This window comes from Corvus hawaiiensis, chromosome 2 (genome assembly GCF_020740725.1).
Source record: "Corvus hawaiiensis isolate bCorHaw1 chromosome 2, bCorHaw1.pri.cur, whole genome shotgun sequence".
Classification (NCBI taxonomy): domain Eukaryota; kingdom Metazoa; phylum Chordata; class Aves; order Passeriformes; family Corvidae; genus Corvus; species Corvus hawaiiensis.
The window spans coordinates 88,789,674-88,815,518 of NC_063214.1; the positions used below are offsets into that span (position 1 = coordinate 88,789,674).

The window sequence follows — 25,845 nt, forward strand, 5'->3', positions numbered from 1 at the left end:
CTGTTTTGATGATCCTGGAAATCTCACACTTCTCAAATCAAAGATTACACAAAGATCAGGCTGGATGATGGTGAACAATAAATGAGGCTTGGCATGCCTAAGAATCTCAAACAATTACAATACTTTTAGACTTTAATGAGCACTTCAGGACCATGACTATGTTATCTTCAACCTCCAACCTGCTTAAGAAAACAAAAAACAAAAACAAAACAATGAGCACTTCAGGACCATGACTATGTTATCTTCAACCTCCAACCTACTTAAGAAAACAAAAAACAAAAACAAAACAAACAAACGAACAAAAAGAGACCACACATTAACAGAGATGGAGTAGATGCTTTGGTCCAAATTCTCAGCTTGTACAGATCACTGGAGCTCCATATGGTGAATGGAGCCACAGTGACTTAGAGAAAAGTACAGTCCAATACATGATAGGCCAGGTAGGATGCCTCATTTCTTCCCAATGATGTAAAGATGATAAGAAGAGGAGGTTACCTGTGTGCATCATCCAAAACAAGGCAAAGCTTTTTTACCCTCATTAATGTAATTGGCCCATTAAAGAAAGCAAAGCAGAACCAGTTTTGGCAACAACCCTTACACAGCGCACATTTTCATTTCCTTTCATGCTAAATGAAATGCAAGAGCAGCATGAAGCACCTTGATAGATTCCCAGCAAGACCCTGCCCCTCTCCCCAGGCTGAGCTGTGGTACCTCCTTCAAAGCAGGCTAAGCTGATAAATCTTGCCACCTTCTTCCCTTCTGTGGTAGAGAGCAAGACTGTCCTTGAGACATCCATTGAAAGCACTCAGAAAAAAAGTAAGAATATTTCATTCTGCAAAGATGTATGCTACACTACCAGCCTTGTTTCATCTTAGCAGGGAATTATATTCATGTTGCCGCTGGTTTTTGAATACAATAAAGAAGTAAAATTTCTGAGAGAAGTCTACAGGCTTTTTTTGCTGTGTTTGTATCTAGAACAACAAAGGTAGAAAGTTATTCCTTCCCATACAAAGTGGATGCATATTGTATGTGTAACACTGAGATTGGTAGCACTTGTCAGCATCTCAGATGACTGAGAAAATTCATATCCCAACCCTACAACTTCAATAAGTTCATTCTATGGAATTATTTGAGGGTAAAAATCACTCCTTTCTGAAAGTCCAGCGCAGGACTGCAAAAAAAAATCATGTAAGCCTCTCTTAATTTCTCAAAAGAGGATTTGAAGGGCTAAAAATTAGATTACAGGTACAGATAACAAGCAGTCCCTATTCAGTCGATAGCTCTTTGCCTTTGGTCTTCAACACTGTATATCTAATTCTCCTTCAATGGCTGTGGGTGTCCATTACAACAGGTTACTTACTATAGCCTAAACCACCTTTATGGTAATGTTTATTCTTTTTCAGATCTGCATTTTAGAAGTGCTGGAACTACTTCAAATATTTCTCATTTTAGCCAGAATTTCATACATCATCATGAATAACATTTTACTTTCTAGACAATGTCTTGTTTCAATAAGAAATTGTTAATTGCCTCAGATTTGGTCTGTATTTCTCAGCAACAAGTAATGCTACCTTTATATTTTGGCCTTGCTTTTAAAAGGTACTAGACTTTCACAGAGAGGCAAAAAAAGGCAGGCAACTTTTATCAGCCCCAGCAAATCCAAGATATTAACTACTTCTCATGTAATAAATAGAAGGGAAATGGCACAATTTTGACATTCCAGAAATTTGCTTGCTAGAAAATATCAAAAATTGAAGGAGAAAAAAAAAAAAAAAACAAAACACAAAAAAGAAGAAAAGTCTCTAAAAATTATCCTAAGCATGAATTTTTGTCCTACAGTAATATTTGGATTTGATAAATATCAGCAAAAGCCAAAACTAGTAATGGATTGCTAAACGAGACATAAAAAGCAGGCCTAATAATGGTGCTATTCAGAGGATAACCTTCCATCAACACAGACCTGGTTAGCAAAGGCAACAAATAACTATCTTGTTAGATGAAGACAAGACCACTATTTGTACCTTCCTCTCTCCTCCCCAGTGAAAATTTTTAAAAAACCCCGAATCTAATTAGAAGTGAATAACAGAAAATGTAGAACTGGGGAGGAGGGTCAGTAAACCCAGACACTTTGGAAATATAATTTGAAGAATTTCTCCACTCTCCATCCTTGCTGGATTTGTAGTAGTTAATCTGCTTAAGCACTAGCTTACTGCTTGGTGTCCAAATCACAGGCAAAAATTAAAATGGCAAAATATTGAACTTGTGCTCTTCTACCGAACACTTCTATGGGTTGTTTTAGTTTGTTTGGGTTTGTTGCTTTGTTTTTTACTTAAAATCGTGTGAAAGTGTCATACAGACTTTTCAGCCTGCTTCGCAGAAATATGGCACATTAAGTTGACTAGAAATTATAGTATCTACCTTTTCCCATATGTGATACATATAACTTTATCCATTCATAGAAGACTCAGACTGTCATTTTGGCAAGGAGCTGCAATGCACCAGTCTGAGTGTAACGGATTTAAGTTATAGATCTTGTAGAATCGGTTATTAACAGAATAAGTACGGCTATTTTTTTTTAATCTATAATATTTACAGTATTGCACTTTACTGCACTTAATTGCATTTCACTAAAATTAATGCTGCATCAGTATTATGCCTTAAAACCGTATGTCCATCTTTGACATATAATTCATTCTTTCAACATCCTGTAAAACAGTGAGATTCTGATTCAAAGATCTAGGCATTTGGGGGAAAAAATGAAAAACTGACCTGTTTCTATGGCACAATACATCTCTTTGAGTTCAGGTAATTCTGGCAAAACAGGTGCATTTCTTATTGTTCCCATCTTTCAAGTTATCACTAACAATTAGTAAATTCTAGTCTCTCTCTTTTTCTCCTTTCAAAGGACATAGCCATTTGAGACACACTTTTTTGTTATTGCTGGTTTGGTTTTTTTAGGAAAGAAAAGAAGGAAAATAAAAACCTGCCCTTGCCTCAGATCTGAAATTCCACATTTAAATTCAAACCAGTTCTGCAGCAGCAGCAGCTCCTCAGTGATGGAAGAGATTCATGGCAGTGAAATAATACTGTTGGCAACAAAGAAATGTCATCTTTAATGGAGACCAGCCCCAAGGATTTATTATTTATTATTATTACTATTTGTTTTGTTTCGTTTTGTTCTAATATATTTCTGATCTTCAAAACGTGTTTAGTTTGACACATGCACAAGGTAGCAAAACTGACAGCAGCAGATGACGTTATGCCGGAGCGATCACTTTTGCCAGGGTCAAAAATCCAAAGTGTCCCCAATGTTCACAGATTAACATAATTTAGAGATCGTTTCCTTTCTTTTTTTTTTTTTTTTCTCTTTTTGTGATTTTTTTTTTAAACTCTCTTTTCTCTCTCCTCCCACCTACTTTGTCCTCCGAGGAGTCTCTGACTCGCGGGTGGGTGTCTGCTGCTCGCGTGTGTTGAGTCCGCGGGCCCGCGGCGGGCGGAGCGTCCCCACCGCGCCACGCGGCACCTCCCGGCCGCCGAGTCCCTGGGGCCGAGCGGGCGAGCGGAGTGGCGGGAGGGCGCAGCCGCCGAGCGCTCGCAGACCTCGGGGAACGGGAAAGAAATAAAAACAAAACAAAACAAAAATATAGAATAAAATAAAAAAGAGATAAGGCGGCAGGGCGGCCGGAGCGCTCGCTGCTCGCCCTGCGGCCAGGAAGGAGGAGGATGAGGAGGAGCGGGGGGGCAGAGCGGCGGTCCGTGCGGGTCACACACCCGCCCGCCGCGGGCACCCGGGGCGGGGTGTGAAGTGGGGCTCGGGGGAAGCGTGTCAGAGCCCCAGGGCCTCGGCGTGCTTGCGGGCCTTCAGCCGCAGGTCGGCGATGCTGGAGTTCTTGCTGTTGCTCTTGGCGGCAGCGGCCACCACGGCGGCGGCGGAGGCGGACTCCGCCAGGGAGGCGATGGGCAGCCCGAAGGGCGGCGGCGGGAACATCAGGTAGGGCGCGTGGGCCGCCAGGTGCGGGTGCAGGTGCGGGTGCGCGTGGGCCACGCCCTCCAGCTGCAGCTGCGCCTGGACCTGGGCGGCGGTGGCAGAGACACGGCGTCAGTCCCGAGCCCGCGGCGTGGGGCGCACAGCCCCCCAACCCACCCCGCACCTCCACCCTGCCCGGGAGCCCGGCGGATGAAAAGACCAACTTGTGAGCGGAGTTCCCCCCGCAGTCAGGGCGGCAAACCTCCGCCCCTTGCTCAGCCAAGGGCACAGAGACACGTTCAACCCTCCTCCTCGTGGTAATAAATAAATAAATAAATAAATAAATAAATAAATAAATAAATAAATAAATGCGGCCCAACGCACGGGCGCCAACAAGTGCTAAATAGCTAATTTTTTTTTTTTTTTTCCAGGGATGTTTATTTATACCTTGCTAAAAACTCTTTGGCCATGGGTCCCTTCTATAGCCGGCTACTGTTTGCTTTGGAGCTTTCTAGACCTACACAAACACGTTGGGTTGACTGAGAGATTTCAGCTCCGGGTAGGTTCGGGGAGGAGTGGGGGAGAGTTTATTTATGTATTTAATTATTTTGGTCCAAATATGTCTTTTAAAAATCAATACAATTAATCTGTCAGCTCCACGTGTCTCCGAGACGGAGAAGGTGGTGGAGGGTCCCTTTGGGCTGGAAAAAATCAATTCCCGGATTAATTGACCGAAAAAAAAAAAAAAAAAAAAAAAAAAAAAAAAAAAAAAGAACGAGGGAGGGAGAGTTACAACCGGCTAGAAGCGGGAACGGAATTTCATCTCCCTGGCCCCGGTTTTCCCCAGCGGCCTTCCCCGGCTGGCTGTGCCTCGCTGGGGCATGGACCCAGGCCTCACAGTGGCGTCGGTGCCTGCACTCTGCCACTGCCCCTGTCCTGGCTGACCACCACGATGGCAGAGCATTTGAGAGCAGCCTCCCACCTCCGGGGGTGGCCGCGTCCATCGGAAAAGGACCGGTCTCGACAGCCCGCCTCGGAAAGAGGAGGGGAACGACAGCGTAAGGGTCCGCATAGCTTTTCCCCCTTATGGTTTCGCCCATCGGGTGGAAAAGCCTTCTCCCACAGCCCTCTCCGGCACCAGGAGGAGACCGAAGCCCCCTGGGCTGCTCGGGGCCGAGCCGCTCGGTCCTCGCAGAAGGCGGACGGGCTTTCCCGGGCGCTCCCGGGCCCACCCCGCCCGGGGAAGGCCATGCGCCCCCGGGAGGCCAGGCCGGTCTGCGGGCGGCCTGGGGCCGTGTGCCAGCCCATCGCACGGCGGCGGAGGGGCCCTTAGCCCCGCCGGCCCCTCCCGGGGCCGCGGGACCCCCCGCTCCGTCCTCTCCCCGGCCCCGAGGAGCGCTGAGCTCCCGAAAGCAGGGCAGGGGCTCCTTCACGAAGTTTTACAGTCTGTTTTTAATACCTGCCAACTTCTATATAAATGGCACTTGTAAACGTGTCCGGCTTCCTCCCGGGCAAACGGATGGGGGTCGGAGCTTGCTGAGGGAAAGTAAAATAAAACCGGAGCTAACTACCTGTTGGAAAGGCATCCTCAGGGCTCCCATATTCACATAGGGGGCTACTCTGCAGGCGTCTAAATGGCTGGCGGTTCCCAGGATCACACCTGCGGGGAGAGACAGGGCTGGGTGAGTGACGGAGGCACCCCGGGGCTCCGAGGCTACCACCGCCCGGCCGGTCCGCACCCCTAACCCACCTTTGTGCATCTGGTTTTCCTGCTTTCGGCACTTTGCTCTCCTGTTCTGGAACCAGACCTGTAAAAAGAAAAAGCAAACAAAAACAAAACAACAACAGAAAAATGGAGGTGGCCTAGGCAGCTGCTAAGGGGAGCATTTTCGCAGGAGCTAGGGATGGAAGGGTGAGGCGAGTGACTGAACAACTCCGCTGAAGTCCCTCCTCGGGAGCAGCCGAGGGGAGCCTCTCAACCCAAGGGGGAGTGAGCCCCTCTCTGTGCTGCTGTGGGGGCTGTTCGGGGGAGAGGTCCTGCTCCTTGTTGTGGTCCCCCAGTCGAACATAGGAGGTGGGAAGTGCCCTCGCAGCCGAAGAGACCGGGAGCCTGCCGCTTAGCACCGAGTCTCGGGGGCCCCCTCATCCCCTTGGCAGGCAGTGGCGGTCTTTGTGCCACCCGTCTGGAGCGACAATAAGACCACCCGCAGGACGGGTGGGACCCTCGTACCCTTCCTAGTAATCTCAAACAGCCCGGGAAGAGCCAGCGTGGGCCAGGTCAGACTCCGGGGTCTGGCCCCCAAGAGACTGGACTTCCTGCCCTCTCCCGAGCCGGGCTTGAAATCGATGATCTCCGACAAGATGCGAGACACTGAACTTTCGCAAAAGGGTCTGAATCATTCACCGTTCCTTACATGTTAAAGAAAATAAAATTCTCTTCCTCAGACTTCTGGACAGACAAGAGCAGCATCTTTTGCAGGCTGGGATGTAAAGAAGTGCTTATGCACCCGAGAAATGCCTGTAATTCGATAATACTGCCCCAATTCCAGCCGTTCTCACTCAAACAATCGCAGAACTTTGCAGCTGCCACTGCACTTCCCGTGCCTCTTTTCCAGGGGCATTTTAGACCTTCCTTTACATTTCCCCTTCTGCCGTGCTTGATTAGCATCTCTCCGCAAAACATCGTCAGAAGTGCGGGCCAAAATATTTTGCGGACCCTTATCTTTACACCAAAACCTACCGAATATGGACAAACATTGACTTTCACCGCTGATAAAATCTTGTATCTAAGTAAACACCTACAACCTTTGATGTTCTTGCACTTGCCAAGAGATCATACGGTTAATTAATACTAACTGCACTTCCTACATCAAATTTTCCCTTCAAGCTTTCTTCAATTGCCTTAATGATGGTCATTTACAACGGAGTAATTAGTGCAAAGAAAGGCTTCCGAAGGCATTAATTACCTCGGGTACCTCAGTGATTTTCTTAAGTAGGTATTGGCCTTCTCTGATTTAGCGCACCATTTTTCCTGCCTAGGGTGTCTGTGGGGGAAGCGCGCAGCGGGCAACGGCGGAGCGCCGCGGGTGCGGACAGATCGATCGATCGACCGACCGACGGACAGACAGACGGACAGACAGACAGACCCACCCACCCACCCACCCACCAGTCCCGGTTCCTGTCCCTTACGGCTGTCGCCAGCGCAGCCCTCCCCGCGCTAAGCGGGCATCACTGCCGTCCCGCTGCCCTGCACAGCGCGGCACAAGCTTATTTTTCCCTACCAACAATACGCCAATATTAACAACATGCATCGCTTCTCCTTTTAACCGGGCCGTTAGGGATTTATATGCATGTATATACGTATTTAAATATGAGCATGCAAAATATTATCGAGCTGTAGCGACAATAATACGTTTTTCTACTGTGGTAAATCCTTGCAGGAAATCTCCTTGTGTGTGTTCCCCACGCCCCCCCGCCTCGCCAAAGCAGTGTAAATTGTCAGAAGAAATTTAAGCAGCGTTTAAACAACTTCTCTTGCAAATCAGAACATCTTTCAAACCGAAATTATATTTAAATCTCGAAAACGAAGTGCCCTTTCCCTTTAGCTACGAAAAAATAAGGTTATGAGGAATAAAAGTGATGAATTAGCCACTGCGTTAAGCGATAATAAATCAGGCTTGGTGTGATTCGCGATCAATTCCAATTAGTCATGAATATGCTAAGTAAAGCACAGTACACTGTTTTAGACAGTTATTTCTTCATTAAGGATCACTCAGTGATTTCTTTCACAAATGCTCTAATCTGATTTCCTTTTGATTTCCATTAGAGACAGTGAATAATGACATTTAATTTAGCCCTGCACCATAAACCCAAAGATATTTGTTGTAATTGAATTACTGCCTGCTCCTCACTATGGTCTCATAACTTTCAATTATAACCCTGACAGCTGGGTGATATGAGTTTCCAGTACAACACTAAAAATAAAAGGTTAATAAGGACTAGCTACCATAGGAGCTTCAATTTATTTACAGCAAATTTCCACGCTAAATTGAAACTATATCCTTTAACAGCAAGGGACAAGAGGTTCAGATAGGAATTAGAGAACAATTCTAAAAGTATTAGAAAAAAAAAATACCTTTCCCTTTTCTGTCTTTTTCTCTTTTTTTCTGCTTCCACTTATTGATGGATATTAATTCTCCGCTTATTTCCTAATTAATTACCCATTTTCCTCTTTTTCCTCTTTATACTTATTTTATGTATGGGGGTTTTTAATCCATGCAAACCTCTTATATAAAATTATTAAATACTCTTTTTTTTTTTTTTAATCTCGGTCATAATCTCCTCCTGATTCTTTTTGTTTGTTTTTGTTTGTTTGTTTGTGTGTGTGCTGTTTTAAGATCTGTAAGCACTTGAAGCACCAATTTTCCTGTAACTATGAACATCCTGTTAAGGTGCTCCTCAGTAATAAAGTACTTGAAAGAAAGAGTGCAGAATTCAATTACAAGTAATTTATTTTTATAGAAACAGTACATCAAGGCCTTGGAAAGATATTACAGAGCCCAAGTAAGAAGATCTGGGAAGATGACATAAGAGTTGATGTCCCCTTCAGCAAAAGTTTAATCTTTTCATTAATTTATATGGTGTGGTTAGATCAATCTTCCAGGAGAAAGTAGGCCAGCAGCACTCTGAACCCCTGCAATACTCCCTGCAAGCTGCCATTCCTAAGGCATATGCGCGGCACCATCCCTTGCCCAGCTCGGTTTGTACTGAGTGTGGCAGGAGCTGAGGGGAGAATAAAACCTTAAAAGAAGGAGAGAAAAAAAAAAAAAAAAAAGAACGAAAACAACCCAGATAGTCCATTTATTTCAGGATTTGCCTCCAGGAGATAGTTGTTTAAAGCGAGGTAGTGGCTTGCTCAGGCAAATGCTGGCCGAGCAGTGTGCTGTCTGCTTGCTTTCCACGGTTAAAGAGGGGGTCAAACAGACCCCTCTCCCCACTCCATCTCGGGGCCATATATCTTAACTTCTCGCTGTGCCCCGGGAGTGAGGGCAAGGCATGGAGGCCTCCATCCATGCCCACAGAGCCGTAGCCATGCCTATGCATAGCCACCCGCACACTCCTATAGGCAGATATACATATACATGGGCATCTCTTATCTCCATGGTGTGAAGGCGTTTTGTTCTGTGGAGGGGTTGCCTTGGTGACTTTTTCTTCTTGAGTTTTAGTTTGGTTTGTGTCTGTTAGGCCAAGCACAGAATTTTAATCCAAGAAGGGATTTCCTTCAGGTTTCTCCTGCTCTGGGCCTGCTCAGAGAGCCACAGGTTGATCTTATTAATTTTTTCTAGGTCAATTTTTGATAATTATTTCTATGTTGGGGTTTTTTGTTTGGTTGGGGGATTTAGTTTCTTTTAATATTATGTCTGTTTTGTGGAAGCATTCCCCAGTTGGCTTGGGGGAAAGGAGTATTTTTCCTCTGCATCAAACTGAAAATCGAATTTTAAAATAATCGATGTGGAGCCACCCAAACAGACAGCTCTGGTGGCCCCAGGACTACAGCAACCGGGATCTATTTTCAAGATTTCGAAGTCTAATTGGCATTTAGCTGCCTCTGAAGCGGGATGAGAGGGACGGGGGGAACCTCCACCAGATGGGGTGGCATGCATTCATACGCTTGCTGTGCGAATCAGAGCCGGCACCTTTCCCCCGGCCCTGGCTAATCCCGTCCCTCAGCACCCAAACCGTCTAGCCTTATTCAGGCAATTGTTTTCTGGCCTTTTTCTTTTTTTCCCCATAATGGCCCCATAAAATAAAAAGCGGGAAGAAAGTAAGGATTAAGGGAGAGTAAATGGCACGTTTGCAACGGGAAAAAAGAAATTTTAAATTAAAAAAAAATCGTTCAGTTATTAGAGACTTGTCAACATTATCACCACCCAACCACCCTACCCCACACAAGTACCAAAAAAAAAAAAAACTTTAAACCGCCTTCCTAGGAAACGCAAGACACGGGCAGATATTCCCAGAGCAGAATAACTGTTTGGCAGGACAGGTACAGCAGACTTGCAAACAGCTTCCCCATCACACGTGTCACCTCTGCCTTCACCTCCCCGTTTTGCATGAAACGGGGCACTGTGCTAGGATCCGCTGGCAGTTAGGAAGTGAGGTGAGGACGTTTCCAGGAACAGAGCCCTTCTCTTACCTGAACCCTAGCTTCAGACAGTCCCAGCCTCTGGCTTAGTTCCTCCCTCATGAAGGCATCTGGATAGTGAGTCTCATCAAAAAGTCTTTCCAGCTCGTTCAGCTGCTCTAGTGTGAAATTGGTTCTGCTTCTCCTTTGTTTAAGCTTGGTCTGTCCGTCTTCATCTTCTGATTTCACATCTTCTCTCTTCTCTTTGCATTCGTAGATCCCTGCCGGGAGGGGGAAGAAGAAAATGACACTGAGCCTCCCCTCGCACCTCTTCGAAATTCTCTCACACGGGGGTCTCCCTCCTCCCGTCTTCGTCCCCAAACTCAGCACAACTTGCGGGTGCAGCTGGCGGGCGGGCAGGAGGTCCCCGGGCAGGCCCCGCAGGGGCGAGGGGGGCTGAGCTCCGCTACAGGCTCAACGCCGGGCAGGGGGCAGCTCGCCCAAGGGCCGGAGGGTGGAAGGGAGCCGCGCTGCCTTGCCTGTCTGATGCCCTATCAGAAAACCTATACAGATAAATATCATTTTATTTTCTTTCCAGGGTTAGGAGGAAGCCCTGCCGGCCCATTGGCACGAGCAGTTCGGGGAAGGGGTTGGTAGGAAAACCGCCGGCCCCCCGATACCTCCAGCAGAGAGAAGAGGTGGGGGAAGGGGGTTTCTCCGGCGACGTTTTCTCCCAGAGAGGGTTATGCAAGAAGCTCCCTACTGCTGTCATGGTGAATCCACTGTGAAAATATTTGCCTCGTAAAAGAAACTTTCCCTGGGCATGAGACCGAGACCGCCCGTCTCTCTCCTCCTTGTCAACCCTCTTTCCCCCAAAATATCTGCCAGCGGGTCGAAACCACGGGGGCAGCGGTCCCGCTGCGGTGACCCATGGCCCTGTGCGGGACAGAGGACTCCAGGGCCATGGGTCACTCCCAGCCCCTCCGAAACAGCAGGAACCCTCCCAACCTTCAGGGACTCCAACAGGGCTTGTGGAGAGCTTGCGACCAGAGGCAGCCGCTGAGCATGTTTGTCCCGGGCAGAGGGGAGGTGGGCTGTGGGCGCAGCGGGTAAAACAGCTCCCCTTTTCTGTCTTGGGTAGGAAGATTTCTTTTGCTTTGGCAAATTATTTCCTTCTTTTTTATTATTATAATTTTTCTCCTTTTCCTTAATGCCGGGAGGCCTAAGGCACTGTCCCTTTTTTTAAATCCAGCTAACGAAAAGAGGAAGAGATGCTGCAGCGGGGGACACCTCTTTAGGCTGAACCGGTTCCCCGGGATCCCCTGCCTGCCTGGGGCGCCCCGCCGGGTGCGTATCCAGCGCGGGCACTGGCGGAGTCCCGGGACGAGCCAGTTCTGACTGCCTCCTTTGTCGTGCCTCACCTTCTGGGTGGTGTGGATCTGGGGGGAGACGCGTCTGCGGATGATCCCGAATTAAGTCCCTTTTCCCTCACCAAATACACAGATATTATATACATATGTACGTGTGTATACACACACCCAGTAATGTGTGCATGCACATATGTTAACCTATATACTTAGGGGCATCCCAAAATGCAAATTATAAACTGCAAATCGTAAGTTAATTAAACATAATAAAGCGTCCTGAACTGCATCTGGGCTTAAGTAAGGCCGGACCGAAGTCGAAGCACTCGTTTTCACTTCCAAAATGAAAACTGTCCCTGGCCGTGATTGTTCCTCCTGGCTCCGGGCTGATACTGGCTACATAAAACTTTGCGAAGGGTCTGGCCTCCGGATGGGGATATTCGGTGGTTGGTTTTAATGGCGTTTTGTTCTCATTTCTCCTGTAAAGGGAATCCCTATGAAAAGACGAGGGTGCTAACCCAGCAAATGCCTAGGGAAAATCAGGCGCGTTCAAAAGCTGTCTCTTTTCCGAGGCTACAGCATGTCCGTGATAGGTATAAAATATTAACTAGCATATCGGTGGGACTGAAATCACACGCCGGAATCAGTTGAAATTAGACTGAAACCTGGCATGAATTTAAACTGTCACAAGCATCTCAGCTCTTTCCAACTCCTCCCTTCCATCCCCACCCCCAGCCTCTCTCCATAGATTAGATTAGATTAGCTAAACATATAAACCAGAATTTCGATTCACGGGGAAAGGGAGAGTAGTAGAGGGGTTTTTTTCGTTCGTTCGCATTTCATTTTTGATTGCTGAAGCATGCCCTGTTTTCATTTTTAAAAATCATCTCCTGCGCGAATGATTCCCTTAAACTGAACGTTCTTATTTTTCAGTCTCTCGACCAGAGAAGGAAAATAAGCAGAGCTGAGTGGTACTGGCTTGTGCAGAAATACGGGTACCCGAATACGTGGTTATACCCCGTTCTTCTGTTTGGGGAGCAGGTAGAAAAGAGAAGGATATAAAATAAAAGTTTGGGCTGTAAATTAAATCGCCCAGTGTTATATTAAACAAGATCAAACAGTAGGAAACAGCTGAAAGGCTGGTTGTTGCTCCCCAACCTATTAACTGGTTTTTATTACCCCAAGCTAGCCAGTAGCTCCCCAGGCAGGTCCACCTGTCTAACTTGCCTAGAGACACTTTCTCAACTTTCTAATCCCCCCGTCATATTTAGTCTCTCCTTCCCCAGTGAGCCTGTGCGGGATTTTTAGTTGTCTTGCTTCAAAAAATACACATATTTTAAATTTGTTGTTGTTGTTGTTGTCGTTGCTTAGAGAAGGAATGGCGTTTTGCCCGTCGGTCGGCGGGGTGCCGTGCCCTGGCCCAGGTGAGAGAACTGGCAGGGGACCGAGGGAGCAGTCGGCCGGGCCGGCCGGTGCCTCTCGCCGCAGCGACGTTCTGTCTCACCGGGTCCGGGCAGCTGCCCCACAGCCAGGCTCCTCTCCTCCTTCTCGTCCCCGCCGGTCGGAGCCTCTGAGCAGGACAGGCTGACCGACCCAAGACAAAACGTCCAGGGAGAGCCCTCTCCACACGCCGCTTTCTCCCAGAACAAGCAGCAGCATCCTGACGGCCCGGAAGCAGGAAGAACAGGTCTCCTAAGGCATTAAAACTACCCGGACAAGGTTTCCTCGTACAAAAATACACAGATAGACAAAAACGTCTGACGTGCTGCGCTGCCCCCTTCCCCCAGGCGAGAGAACGCCTAACGCACCGGATCGATTTCGGATGTGAACGGGGGCCGGCGGGGGGGCAGGACCGAAGTTGTGACTTATTTTTCACGGCTACACTCACGTTATGCATGCAGGAGTACGTGTTCCTAAGCCTGTGTTCCCGCCGCTGCGGGAGGGAGGTGACCGCAGGAGGGAAGCAGGATGCGGGAGGCGATCCCGCTCGCCCCGCCGGGGCCGGAACCGGGGCCGCGGTGACCAAGTCGCCCCCGCCGCGGAAAGCCAGGGGCAGCCGGGAAGGGGACCGGGGCTGCCGGCGAGAAGCGCGGGGCCGAGGGCGCCCAGCCCTGCTCTTACCTTCCGCTGTCCTGCCCGTGTTGAACTCCTTCAGTTTGTCCTTGTCGCTCTCTACGTGGTCTTTGAAAAGATGCACCGGGCAATGGTTGCTGCTCTCGGTCATGTCCTGCAGGTTAGAATCAGAGTTTCCAAGCTCCCTAGAGCGAGCCAACCCACTCTCCAAAACTTCCCTGTACGTGATCGTCTCCTTCTTGTTGCCGCTGCCACTGCCGCTGCTGCTCTCTTTGCTTTTCTGGTCAAAAGATTTGGATACAAAAGCCGTAAGTTCTTCCATGGCTGCCCGGTGATCTTATCCACAGAGATCCACTTGTTTTCAATCGGAGATGTGGCCGTCCTCCGCACGCTGTTTTTGCACGTAGAAGATGGGCTGTATAGGGTTAGATCACTCCTGCTGTTATTTATGCCTTTCAATTTGAGATCACACTATTTATACATGGCTACCTCAGCCCAGCCCCCAGCTCTCCCTGTCTCCAGCAATTACTGACTGCTCCATAGTCGCAGGCGGACTCCGAGCAGCTATCTCCCCCACCTCAGTCCAGCAATTGGCTTTCTTTTCATTTCATCACTCTTTGGCATCTTTGCACCTTGATTTAGGGAGGCAAAGAGGCAACAGCGAAAAAGCGGGGGGGAGGGAGAGAGAGAGAGGAAGAGAGAGAGAGAGAGCGAGGAATAAAAGGAAGGGAGGGGGGAAGAGGAAAACATGAAAATAGGTATCTACATTCTGTAAATGGGTTGCAGAAATGAGAGTCGAGGAAGACTTAATTGATTTTAAGGACATCCTGTGCGTGGCAACACTGTGAGTAAAAACGGACCCACAGCTAACCAAATAACTGTGCTCCTGCAATTTAATGTATCGCTGTCAAGAGGAAAGGAAAATGAGTGTTCAATAAAAAAGGTAATGAATAAAAAGCCGGAGATGTGCATTTGTTGTAATCATTGGAAATTCTACCTGATTTGCTATTTAGCTAATTTCTCTTAATTAAACGGTCAAAATAATCGGCGAAACAAAAATGCTCTTTTAAAAGTACTGCCTGTTCTGGCTGGCGGTGGGTGGGGGGGTGCGCGGAGGGGGACGTGTGCTGCAGCTAAACAAGTTGCGAGGTGCCTCGGAGATCCGTGTCGGTGTGTTCGGAGGATTTGGAGTGGGTTGTTTGGCTGGGGGGTATCGATAGGTAGGGGGTCTCTCCAGACGCGTGTGAACATTGCAGGATCTATTTTCTTGTTTATTGTTATTATGTTGTCTGAAGGTACTGTAGGGGGAAATTAAAATATGAAATGTTTCTCTGGATGTCGAGCTATCCTGCTGCATGCAGCAGAGGGGTAATTTGTTAACACGGGACTGTGTGGGCGACAAATAGAGCATTAAGCCTTTTTTTTTTTCTTTTTTTTTTCCCGAACGAAACATATCCTGCTGGATTTAACATAGAACTGGCAATAATTTCCCCACCTTGTTCTTGGTAGGCTGCAGTTATTTTTGTTGTACTCCTGGAATAATTATTATTCTGTGCTCTTGAATAGCTGCCTGAAATTCGTCTCCAGATAACAGCGCCGGCATTCCCAGCGCCTCTCCGCATCGTTTGATCCCCATGCGGAGTCGACTTCCCAGCTATTTATTTCTGTCTCTTCTCCTCGGGCTTTAACGCGAAGGGTTATTCGGTATTTGAAGGAATTTTGTCTTCTGGTCATTTGGCTTTTTACGTCCTTCCCTTTCCCTCGCCTCGAGTTTGAGATAATCAGAGCCCACCATCACGCCACCCTCTGCTCTGAATCTCAACCAAAGCAGGCTCCTTGTTGGAGCAAGGGGCCATTGTTTCTTTTCCGGGGGAGTGTGGGACTGTTCTGAAAATTAGCAGAACATTAAAACACTAAAAATACGTTTAATTAATCCAAAGGTGCCCCCAGCACCAGAGTTAACACCTCCACAGGAGGAGGGGAAAAAATAATAATCGAGGAAGCAATTAATAAAGGGCTTAAAAAAAAAAAATCAATCTCCCCCTGTGCGAATTTAAAATGATTATCTAGGGGACAAGGATTGATCATTTGATCTCGGCACTGCGGATACCCCTGACATTTATTATATTGTCGTGTCTCGGTGGCATCCTTCCTCCAGAGTTCGTTTAACAAGTGAGGGAGCGGAGGAAGCCTTACAACTTAACAAACAGGTCTTGTCATCGCAAACGCCAATCAAATCGGAGGCTCTAATGTATATCACACGGCACCACATAAATAATAAAGGCAAACGATAGACGGGGAAGTAACGTATGGCTGAGGAAAGATTCCGGCGCGACACGCTGCTTGTGCCTCTCTCATGCAGTCTGCGCGTGTAAGGGCTCGTAGTGGATTGCTGTGCAGGCTGGTGCGTAGTGCGGGGGTGTCACGGACACGCGGGGACACCGGCACGCGATCCCGCGTGGGAGAGGCTCCGTACCGGGGCTGGGCCCCAGCCGCGGAAACTTTCCCCATCCCTCGGTTCGAACGGCACCGATCCCCACCGTGCCCAGTCTTCCTCTGCCTCCCTCGCAGCAAGCAGCAATCAAGGATAAATATTTACTGACTCCGCGTCCCCAGCGCCGGAGAGGCACGGTGCGCGTCGGCTTTCCCGAGCTGCCGGAGTTCGCACCAAGTCCGCCGGATCCCCTTTTTCCTCCCTCTCGCCCCCGTCCCGCTCTCCTCCCCGCAGCTCCCCCCTGCGCCCAGCCCCACGCCTGCAGCGAGCGCGGGGCCACGCTCCCCCCGGAGACCCCCGGGTTCCTCCTGCCACCGCCGGCTCCTGCGCCCGAGGACAGGAGCAAATCCAAGCCTCCTCAGTTAGAGGGGGGGGAAATGCCCCATCCCTAGCCTGTTCCCCATCCCTCCCTCCCTGCTTCCCAGCAGCGCGGGGGCGCCCGGTGGGAAGGTTGGTTGCCCCCCGCTTCCTGCAACGCGCGGGGCGCAGTTCGGCGCGGGGCAGCCACCGGGCGCGCAAGTCGCGTGGCGGCCCGCGGGCCACCGCCACCGGCCGTCCTCGAAGGCAGCAGGGATGCCGCCGGGGGGGAGCCTTGCAGCCGGGGGGAACTTGCCTCAGACTCGCTCCGAAAGAGAAAAGCGAAACAAAGCACCGGAAAGGGAAAGGGAGAAATCCGGGAAAATAATAAAAGCATGCGAGCAAACAAACAAACAAACAAACAAGGACCAGTGCAAAGCTCAACTCTCCCGGGGATCCGGCCTCCACCCCACGCCGCGGACCCTCGCGGGGGCAGGCGGCGGAGAGCGCAGGAGCGCGGGCAGCCCCGCAGGCGCGCACGGCCCCACTACGCGCTCCGCGCAACGCGGATCTCTGCGAGGGATGACGGGCCCGTCCCGTCCTGTCCCAGCGGCGCGGCAGGGAGCGGCGGGAGGCGGGGAGCGCCCCCGGGGCCCCCCTCTTCGCGCAGCCCGCGGCTTTGCGGGGACCTAGGGCAAGGTGGTGCAGGTGGGAACAAAACTGAGGGGCAATTTTGACCCCACTACAAACTCTGACAGCGGGTTCAGAGAGAAATTACCTTTATTGCTGCTCCTGATAATGGGCTGGGGAGGAGGGATGGAGGGAGGGAGGGCTAAAGGGAAGGAGAGAGAGAGAAAGAGGGGGAAGGAACTGCCGTCCAAATCCCATTCCATTGCAGGAACGGAACTCCTGGAACCCTGTCGCAAAACTAAAAAGTCACCAGCGCTCCTCGGAGCTTCCTTCTGCCCCCGACTCACCGCGGCACCTTGGGTACGCCTTTGCCGTGCCACAAGCAACCCCGCTCTCCCAGACATCCCTTGCAGGACCGGCCATTAGCGGCACGTTGAGGGCTGTCCCGACAGCCCGGCCTACCGGCTCACCTGCGGGGCATCATGCCCCCAAATCCTCCTCCTCTTCCCTCCCTACTGCCCTGGGGCAACGGACAGGAGCCCTCTGCCCATCTGGGGGTCCCAAGTGGACAAAAGGGGTGGCTCGTTTATTCAACCCCTCTTCCTTTCCCCACCTCCAGCCCTATGGGGCTGATTCCCCCCCACAGACTCCAGCCCGCCCCCTGGCTGCCCCCTTCCCAGAAAAAGAGGGGGTATCTGCGAGCAGGGCAGCCTGGCAGGGGATAGTCCGGACCTCGGACTGCAAAGGAGCGTTTATTTAGCGTGGCATCAACCCATGCGTTATTTTTTAATTCCTCTTTCAAAGGAACCTCTTGGCCATTGTGGTTTTTCTCTGAGTTAAACGAGAGGAACAATCATGAATGAGTTTAAACGTTGCATTAGCTTTAAGCACATCCAAGGCAAAGTATTGAATTTCATATTTATAGGAGGAATTTACATTTGTACATTGACTCATGGTATGACGTAGGGCGAAACTGATTTCCTCCCACCCACCCCCCACCCCCCCCCTTCGTCATAATTTGGTCGAAATGGGGCAAATAAGCAAACAGAAAAATCATCGGTTTAATCCACGTTTTAATGAGCGCTGACCCGAAGAGCAAGATTTTGTTGAGTAGATAACTGAGTCCTCTCTCTCTCTCCATCTCCCTCCCTCCTTCCCTCTCTCTCTCTCGTGATTAATTCAGGGACTGTAATCATGGACATTGTACATCAAACCTTTCTGCTCACGCTAGACTCCTGCAGATCTTTATTGGTTTATATGAAAGCGAGTAAACATATTTCAGAGGATGCCCTTTCAATCTGGCTCCATTTCCACAGCACATAATTCCAAGGACAATTTGTTTTAATAATAAGAATGGATGCAGTGTTAATGGTTTTCAATTTGTGTTTAAAAAAAAAAATTAAATATTTATAAGTATCGATCGAGGGTTTCAGGATTTTACAGAAGTCTTAACACATTTCATAGATGGGATTTTTTTTTTTTAATTTAGAAACCTGTGTCGTATTCTCTTTTATGCTGTTTATTGATTTAAGCAGCATCCGTGTCTCAAGCGAGAGACTAATAGATTTTCATTAAAATAGGCTCTCTTAATCCTGATTGTGAATGGATATGATTGATCCATCCAGCACACTACACATCTATAATATTAATAAAGGACATTATCATGGCAGGATTTTCTTTTCCGTCATCAGGGCACTTTTGTTTTTTCCCCTTCCTTGCAACCTTAAAGATTTATTTGCGAGCTGTAAAATAGCCCACAGGAGGGAGACGCTTTGGGAAGAATACATTTTTATATTAGACTCTTTTTTTGGTAGTTTTAGTGGAAAGATTTTTTTTTTTTTTTTTTTAATCTACAAACTGCTGTGGCAACATATGGTGAAAATTAAACTGTTTCCCCCGCAAATCTAATCTTAAAACATTTATGTTAAGTTTTATTTTTAGAAAAACATTTTTAAAGGAGCGGAAAACAATCTTGTATTAAAAGTAAAATAAAGAACATTTGAAAGGCTATAGTTTAAACTAACAATAGCCTACTTCACTGGCTGATGCTGCTGGACTGGTATCGTACCTGATGAATATGTTACGAAGTGGTCGGGACAGCAGCGGCTACAGTAATTAATGGAGTGTGACAGAAATGCTAAGGGCTTTAATTGTCTTTATTCCGACTTGTAGTAACGTAACCAAAGGGATACATTAATTCAGCACAAAAACATATAAATGCTCTCCTCTCTCCTGCACCAAGGTACAAGCAAACACACGCGCTCACACACGCTCACATCTCTTTTCTATCACAGCATTATTTTTTAAAATATATATAAAGCTGTATCTTTCCAGCAACATTAATTACTCATATATTCATTACAGGGAGCCTAGACGTGTTCAAATCCTCATCTACTTTTACTTCTGCAAAATTAAACATTCACGAGGTGAATTACAATAAGCAATTGCCTTTGTGTGTAATTAATTACGATGCAGTGGGCCAGCATAATGGGCGAGTAGCCCCCTTGCTTTCAGTTGCCCTGGATAACTCGAGCAGAATAGGAAGAGTCTGTGAGGGGAAGAAAAAAAAAAAAAAAAGAGTGAAAAAAGTTGAGAGCTGTAAAGTTTGTACTGAATTTAGCAACACGAAATACACACAGAGAGAATTGTTTGCCTTCTCTAGTAATGTGCGAGGGACGCTGCAATTTTGAACTCTGTAATAATGATTAATAAGTCAAAAGGGCATATTTTTCTTTTATGGTATGCAGCGCTCAAGGGAATATTCCGTGTATGTCTTTAAAACGAAGTAGGAATATTTACACACATGCACAGAGTTAGCAACAGCACCAAAGAAAGAAAAAAACCACGAATATTTCAGTGAACTATTACATTTTTTCAATTATTTCCCAATGAGTATTTCAATGAACTGTTACATTTTCCCAATTCACAAGGAAGATTTATGGGATTATTAAGATTTCTAGTGGAAATATTATACAGTGGAAGTTTATCGTCTCTCAGGGATTGTACACCATTTGATATCAATTTCCAGATGTTATGATCTTTTTTCAGAAAATAATTGAGTATATTAACTTCTTCCCTACAGAAGACTATTTAGGGCTTTATTTATTTATTTACTTACTTACTTATTCTGTTAAGGGCACAACTATTTTCCTCCCACCCCTTCCTTACAGAACTAAATTGTTGAAACGTAAGAGTAAACTTCAATCAGATAGCAGCTTGATACTCAAGGGAAGGAATAATTTATTTGCCACTTTATTGCAAGAAGAAGCCCGTGAATTTAGCTATGTTTTAAAATAAAAACAAGGTACATCCGAGAGCGCCCGCCTGCCGATTTCGCTGCCCCCCGCCTTGGGCAGGGCGGGAGGCCCTGCGCTCTCTCTCGGTGGGCGCCGGAGCCCCCACGGAGTCGCGGGGCTGTGCCGGGGGGAGGCGCGGACCCCCGGCCGAGCGCCCTGAGCTCTGCCGGGACCGCACAGCTAAGGCACGTCAGGAAGGACACGCGTGTTTCTGAGCGCCACGCGTGCCCGCCTGGTGCGGCGAGTGCCCGAGTCCCGCGGGGCTGGGAGCGCGCACACGCGCGGGCTCCTGGCGCACGCAGCGGTGCGCAGGCGGATCCGACCGCAGCGGCCGCTGTGCACGGACACGCACAGACACCCACACGTCCTGCGGCCCCCACTCCGCGGCCCGGCGGGGCTCGGCCACAGCGGCTGCACGTCCCCCCACTCCCTCGCCCCCCGCTCCGGCCGAGGCCCCTGTGTCAGACGAGGCGGGATTCTGCCCTGCCGGGGCTGCACCCGCGCCCGGCCCGGCTCGGCCCGTCGGGGGAGTGGAGCAGGAGGCCGAGGCTTTGTAGCTGTGCCCGGGAGAGGCGCAGGGCGGACGCGCCCCTCGTGCCCGGTCCCCACTTTTGCAGGCTGCGGGTGGGCAGGGTGTCCTTTCCCCTGAGCTCTCCTTCGACCCCCGGGACGGAATCGGTGGGTCTTGCAGCGGCATATCCCTCGAGGAAGGGTCGATCTGGGTCCCCCCGGTCCTGCTGAGCTGCTTCCGGCCCCGGCTGTGGCCCCCGCCAGCCGCGGCCCTCGACGGACAGAGAACCCCCCTGCCCGGCCGCCGTGTGAAGAAATGGGGCCGGCAGGAGCGAGGTTTTACCCCAAAAGAGGAATTAAGGGCTGCGTCGGGCTTCAATGCCCCTACAAGGCGAGGTGAGGAGCAAGGGGGCTAACATTTCACAGGTTACCTCACTTCGCGTTTATCGGGGTAGTTAAAGGGAATAAAAGAGGTGGAGGAGAAGGAGAGAGAAAGAAAATCAACTTTAAGAGACTCTGGGTTTAAATAGCAGCCTTTGATATTTTGACAGTAAAATGGAAAACACTTAACAGGAGTCAAGTTTTGATGTCTGAGGCTGGCAGCGCCCCCTAAAATTATATTGTCTTGCCTGCTGCTTCAAATTGGACCCAGGACCTTATAACGTCTCTCCAGGTCTTTATCTGCAGCCTTTCTGATTGCAAAACCATAACTGTATCATTTTACACCAGTCAACTAAGCAAGTGCCAGTGGAATAAAATCCACAAAGTGCACACACATACCAGCTCTACAGCTAAAGTAGTCTGTTCTTTGCAAGTTGTAAAGGCCTGCAAATTAAATACCAATTACTGGAAGCAATAAAATGTTTTTTATTGCACAAAATCTACTTAAAACAGAAAAGAATAGTCGTTTTATTTTGAGGAGGGGGACAGGGGGGCAGCTCACGAAGACATATATTGGCAGAGAAAGATTATATACAGCGCCTGCACAAGGCCACAATGGAGACATTCTATGGCCGGCAGCAGGCAGGGCTTCCCCCTGTGTTGTACAGAGGGGGGTTCTGCAGAGGTGCTTATGATAGGGATTATTGTAGGTGAGACTTGGGGAGGTGGGAAGCCAGGGAACAGTAGCTCTAGGTAGAAGCAAGTGATGCAAACAAGTTATATGACAGCAATCCAATGTGCTTTTAAGGTCCTTTCCAAATGAGGTACTAAGGGGTTGGTGATGAAAACTACCTGATGTCTCCTCCTTCCCCTGCCCACTTTTCCTTCCCCTCTTTGGGGAAGAATGGGTTGCTGGCTTTCTGTCTTATGAGCATCACATGAAAAGGCTCCCAATTTCCTACTGTACTCTCTGGGCCCCTCAGTGGAGGAGCCCTCTGGGAGGCAGCAAGGCAGGGTGCAGCTCCCCAGAGTTACTAGCTCCACGACAAGGCTGCCATTCCCCCACAAACATCCTCAAATTTCTACAGACCAAAACAACATCAGCAAACCTGCAGGTGGGAGGAATGTTTACCCAGATGACACGTTCAGCTTTGCCAGAGTTCAGGTGTCCTTCACGACAACACAGTCCTGTGACTAGCACAAAGAAAGAAGAGTGGAAGTAGCCAAAAAGCCATACTCTGGCAGAGGAAAAGCAGTGTGATAAGCGATATGACAAACTTTATATGCTTAGCCCTTGAATTGCATATCGAAACCTCTCTCCAATACATGCATCCCACTCCTCATTTCCTTACTCTTTCATTACTCCTAGAACAGCCCATCCTTGTGGTTTGCCCTTATACAATGCCTGTGCTTCACCTTTGGCTTCACTTAATGCCAGGAACTGCCTGTGCATGGGACAGGACACAGCCCTTGAGAGCACCTACCATGCATGGTGGGTCATGACACTTATACTGATGGGGGCTTGCATCGTACCACTTTAAATAGGCTTTGAACGACTGGGGTTTCTTTTTTTCCAGTGACAAAAGCAATTTGAGGATTGCAAGCTTGTTTCTTAACATGACCTCATTCTAAGTGAACTAGAATCTCCTGCTCACCAGAGTGTATTACACAGAGCCAGGCTATGGCAACAAAGACCTTCCAAGCTAATTATCCACAAGCGTGCAGGCTTTCTGTGGATGAATTGGGTTTAGAAATGCTTGAAGACTAGATTCGACTAGACTTAGAAACACAGGGAAAACTGAAACTCTGCCATGTGGTTTACTGCCACTTCAAAGGTTCCCCATGCTTGCCATGTGAAATCTACAAGTTTTGAAATGAAGGATTTAAGCACTGCACTGCTGCTTGTGCTGTAAGGAGAGCAAAGGTGCAGGCACGCACTTGGGCTGCAGGTTCCACATGGCTTTTGTCTGGCCTGGAGGAGGCATCACCACAAGAACTTGGGTGATGGAAAGGGCCCTGGAATGGTGCTCACTTCCAAGGAGCCCCCAGAGACAATGGTCCTGAGGTAACTGGGAAGTGGTGGGGTCACCCTCCAGCACCAGTGGAAAGAGTGATGCTGCTGGGGCTGCTGGCACCAGAGGCAGCAAAAGTGAAATATTTTCCTTTCTCTGTTCAAAATGGAGGGGCCATGGGTCTTATTTTCCCAGATTATAGCCTTTTTTTCTCAGTTGAACTTTCCCTCCACCCCTGAAGCAAGAAGTGCCCTGTCAATGGTTGCCCAGGGTTCACTCACAAGGGCTCAGCTGCTCGACAGCGAGGATGTGGCTTTCAGAACTAGTTGGGTCTCTTGATACCAGCCCCAAGGAAATGGAGGCTCAGGGCTGACATCTGCAGATCCCTCTTCTGCCCTGGGTCCTCATTTAACGCTGAGTGAGGAAAAGCTGTGGGTAGCAAAAGGTTTAATGGCATAGTAATGCTGCTCTGTTTGGGGCAGGGGGTGAGAGTCACTGTTACAGACAAGAATATTTATTCTTTTTTTTTCCTTAAAGAGGGGAATTCTGTCCTCAGCATTGCTAAATGAGTAGGACTTAGGCTACTGCACACCGAAATCGCAGCATGCGCTCCTGTTTACACCCCTTGCTACATGTCCACACACACAAATATTCACCCATTGACAAGGCTGTGGAGGTTTCTGGTTTTGTTTAAAAATTGGCTGCCTGCAGCCTCCCCTTAGTTCCTCTGGGTATGCATGAGCAGCTGTGGAGAGCTGCAAGGCTAGCCAACAGACCTTGTAGCCCCCACAGATGTCAATTAGTTTCTCTCGGGCTTCCTTTGGATACACTCAGGTCTTGAGACCTCCATGTGCTGACTTATTTGTAAAGCATGAGTTATTCACTAACTCCGTGTTACTAATTAGAAGATTATCAGCTCTTGGTGGTTCGCTTGCCTGCTGCAGGGAGGTTCCAAGGAAACCCTCGTACAGACCACACTGAAGGAAAGCATCGATTGATTGCTCTGGTGCAACACTCCTGCTTTACACATTAAGGAGCAACTGGAGGGATATGAAAGGTTTTGGAGATCCTGAGTGCCTTTCCAGGCTTGGGTAACCCAGAAAGCAGCTTGCTGCATCTGCACCACCCTGGGTTGGTGAGAGCTGGCTGTCTGCTGGTGGAGCCAAGCCCAAGGTTGGGGGCTAAAGATTTCGGGAAAACGTGCAACAAGCCCATGTTGGGCTGTAGGAGGGGGGGAAAACGAGCATAAACCCTTCTGGCACCTAGGAAAAGACAAGGAGCTGGGTGCTAAAAGGGCAAGGAGGAAGGGAACAGTTAAGTACATTGCCTCTAGACACTGCAGCTTTTTAAAGTAGTTAAACTGACTGCACTCCTCTGGGAATCCATTTTAGAAGAGGCAAAATTGAATGCATCTTTAATTTGCCTAATTTTCTTCATCATATATATTTTTGGATCCTCCCTGTGCTAATGAATCCTTGCTGTGTTCACAGGGAGTGAAACTTGTTAATATTAGCAGAGGTCATCATGGCCTTTCTCCGAGCCATCACTGTCCTTCCCGTGACTCGACCAAGCATTCACGAGGGTCATGCCGGGGAAGGAGGAGGGTCAGCTCAACCTGCCTGAAGTTTACCCACTTGCCTTTGATAGAAGGCACCACTTTGATCTAAGGTGTGGCATGAAGTGCAATAGTTAATATAGTTAATATTTATAAGCTTATGTACAAAAAAAAAGAAATAAGGAGGCAGTAACATGAAAGTCTTGGTGCAGATAAAAACGGCCAGTGTAAAGCAGGAGACAAATCTGGGAACAAAAGAGGTTTTGGTGATGCTGCTGATGATGTCCTGGAATATCTGGGGTTTTTGATCTGTGACTGTGCCAGGGATTTCTCGTGTGCAGTTAAGTCACTTCATCTTTGTCTGCCTCGGTTTCCCACCAGCAAGGTGGGAATTAAACAGAACATTTTGTCTTCTCTTCATTTGTATGCATTATCTACACAATCTAAAAAGTTTAGTGCATTGCTTCTATTTTTGTTGTGTCTACTGCTTGGCAGTTTCGTGTTCCTTGGGATCCTTAGGCATTTTCCATAACACAGATAATAAGTTTAACAGGTTCTCTCTCTCTCTTTTTTTCTTATGCCTTTGGCCACAGAGCTCATCATATCTTGTTCTCATAAGCCAAATGCAGGAAAGTATCTTCAGAGCATCTCTGTGGGATCTCTGCTCCTCACTGAACAAGGTCTTGCCAGATTACAAGGAAATGAATGATGCTTAATAATTGCAGCTGTCCAATAGACTGATCCATCACATCTGTTCTGCTTGCCAGATGAGTCCAGACCACCAGTGGCCCAAAAATAGCTGCTCTTCTTAAGACTGCTCTGTAAAGCAAGGGGATTCCTGCAATTTTTAAAGGGATAAATCACAAAATGAGGACCCATGCAGGATGTAAACTCCATGCTGGCATGACAAAGATGCACAAATCCTTCAGTGGGGTGGCTGGGAAGAGCAAAGCCCTTTAAAAAGCGGCTTAGTCATTTATGTGTCTCCATTCCCTCTCTAATTTGAGACAACGTGTTCAGATTTCAAACTGTGGTGTGTGTAGTCAATTTTTGTTGTCTTCAACACTAAGAAGTTAAATACTGTGCTCTTCAAAAAGCCATGTCTCATATCTCATAAATCACCAAAAGGTGAGTCACCAGTC

At 48.3% G+C, this 25,845-nt stretch overlaps 1 protein-coding gene across 1 annotated transcript; it reads right to left on the minus strand.

The window, feature by feature from the left end:
* Positions 1 to 219: 219 nt before the first annotated feature.
* On the minus strand, positions 220 to 14,228 carry SHOX (short stature homeobox). Its single transcript, XM_048324434.1, has 5 exons — positions 13,577 to 14,228; positions 10,164 to 10,372; positions 5,718 to 5,775; positions 5,539 to 5,627; positions 220 to 4,072 (listed from the first exon to the last, which is right to left on the minus strand). The coding sequence occupies exons 1-5, from the start codon at positions 13,848 to 13,850 to the stop codon at positions 3,827 to 3,829; spliced, it is 876 nt and encodes a 291-aa protein (XP_048180391.1). The 5' UTR covers positions 13,851 to 14,228; the 3' UTR covers positions 220 to 3,826.
* Between the last annotated feature and the right edge of the window lie 11,617 nt (positions 14,229 to 25,845).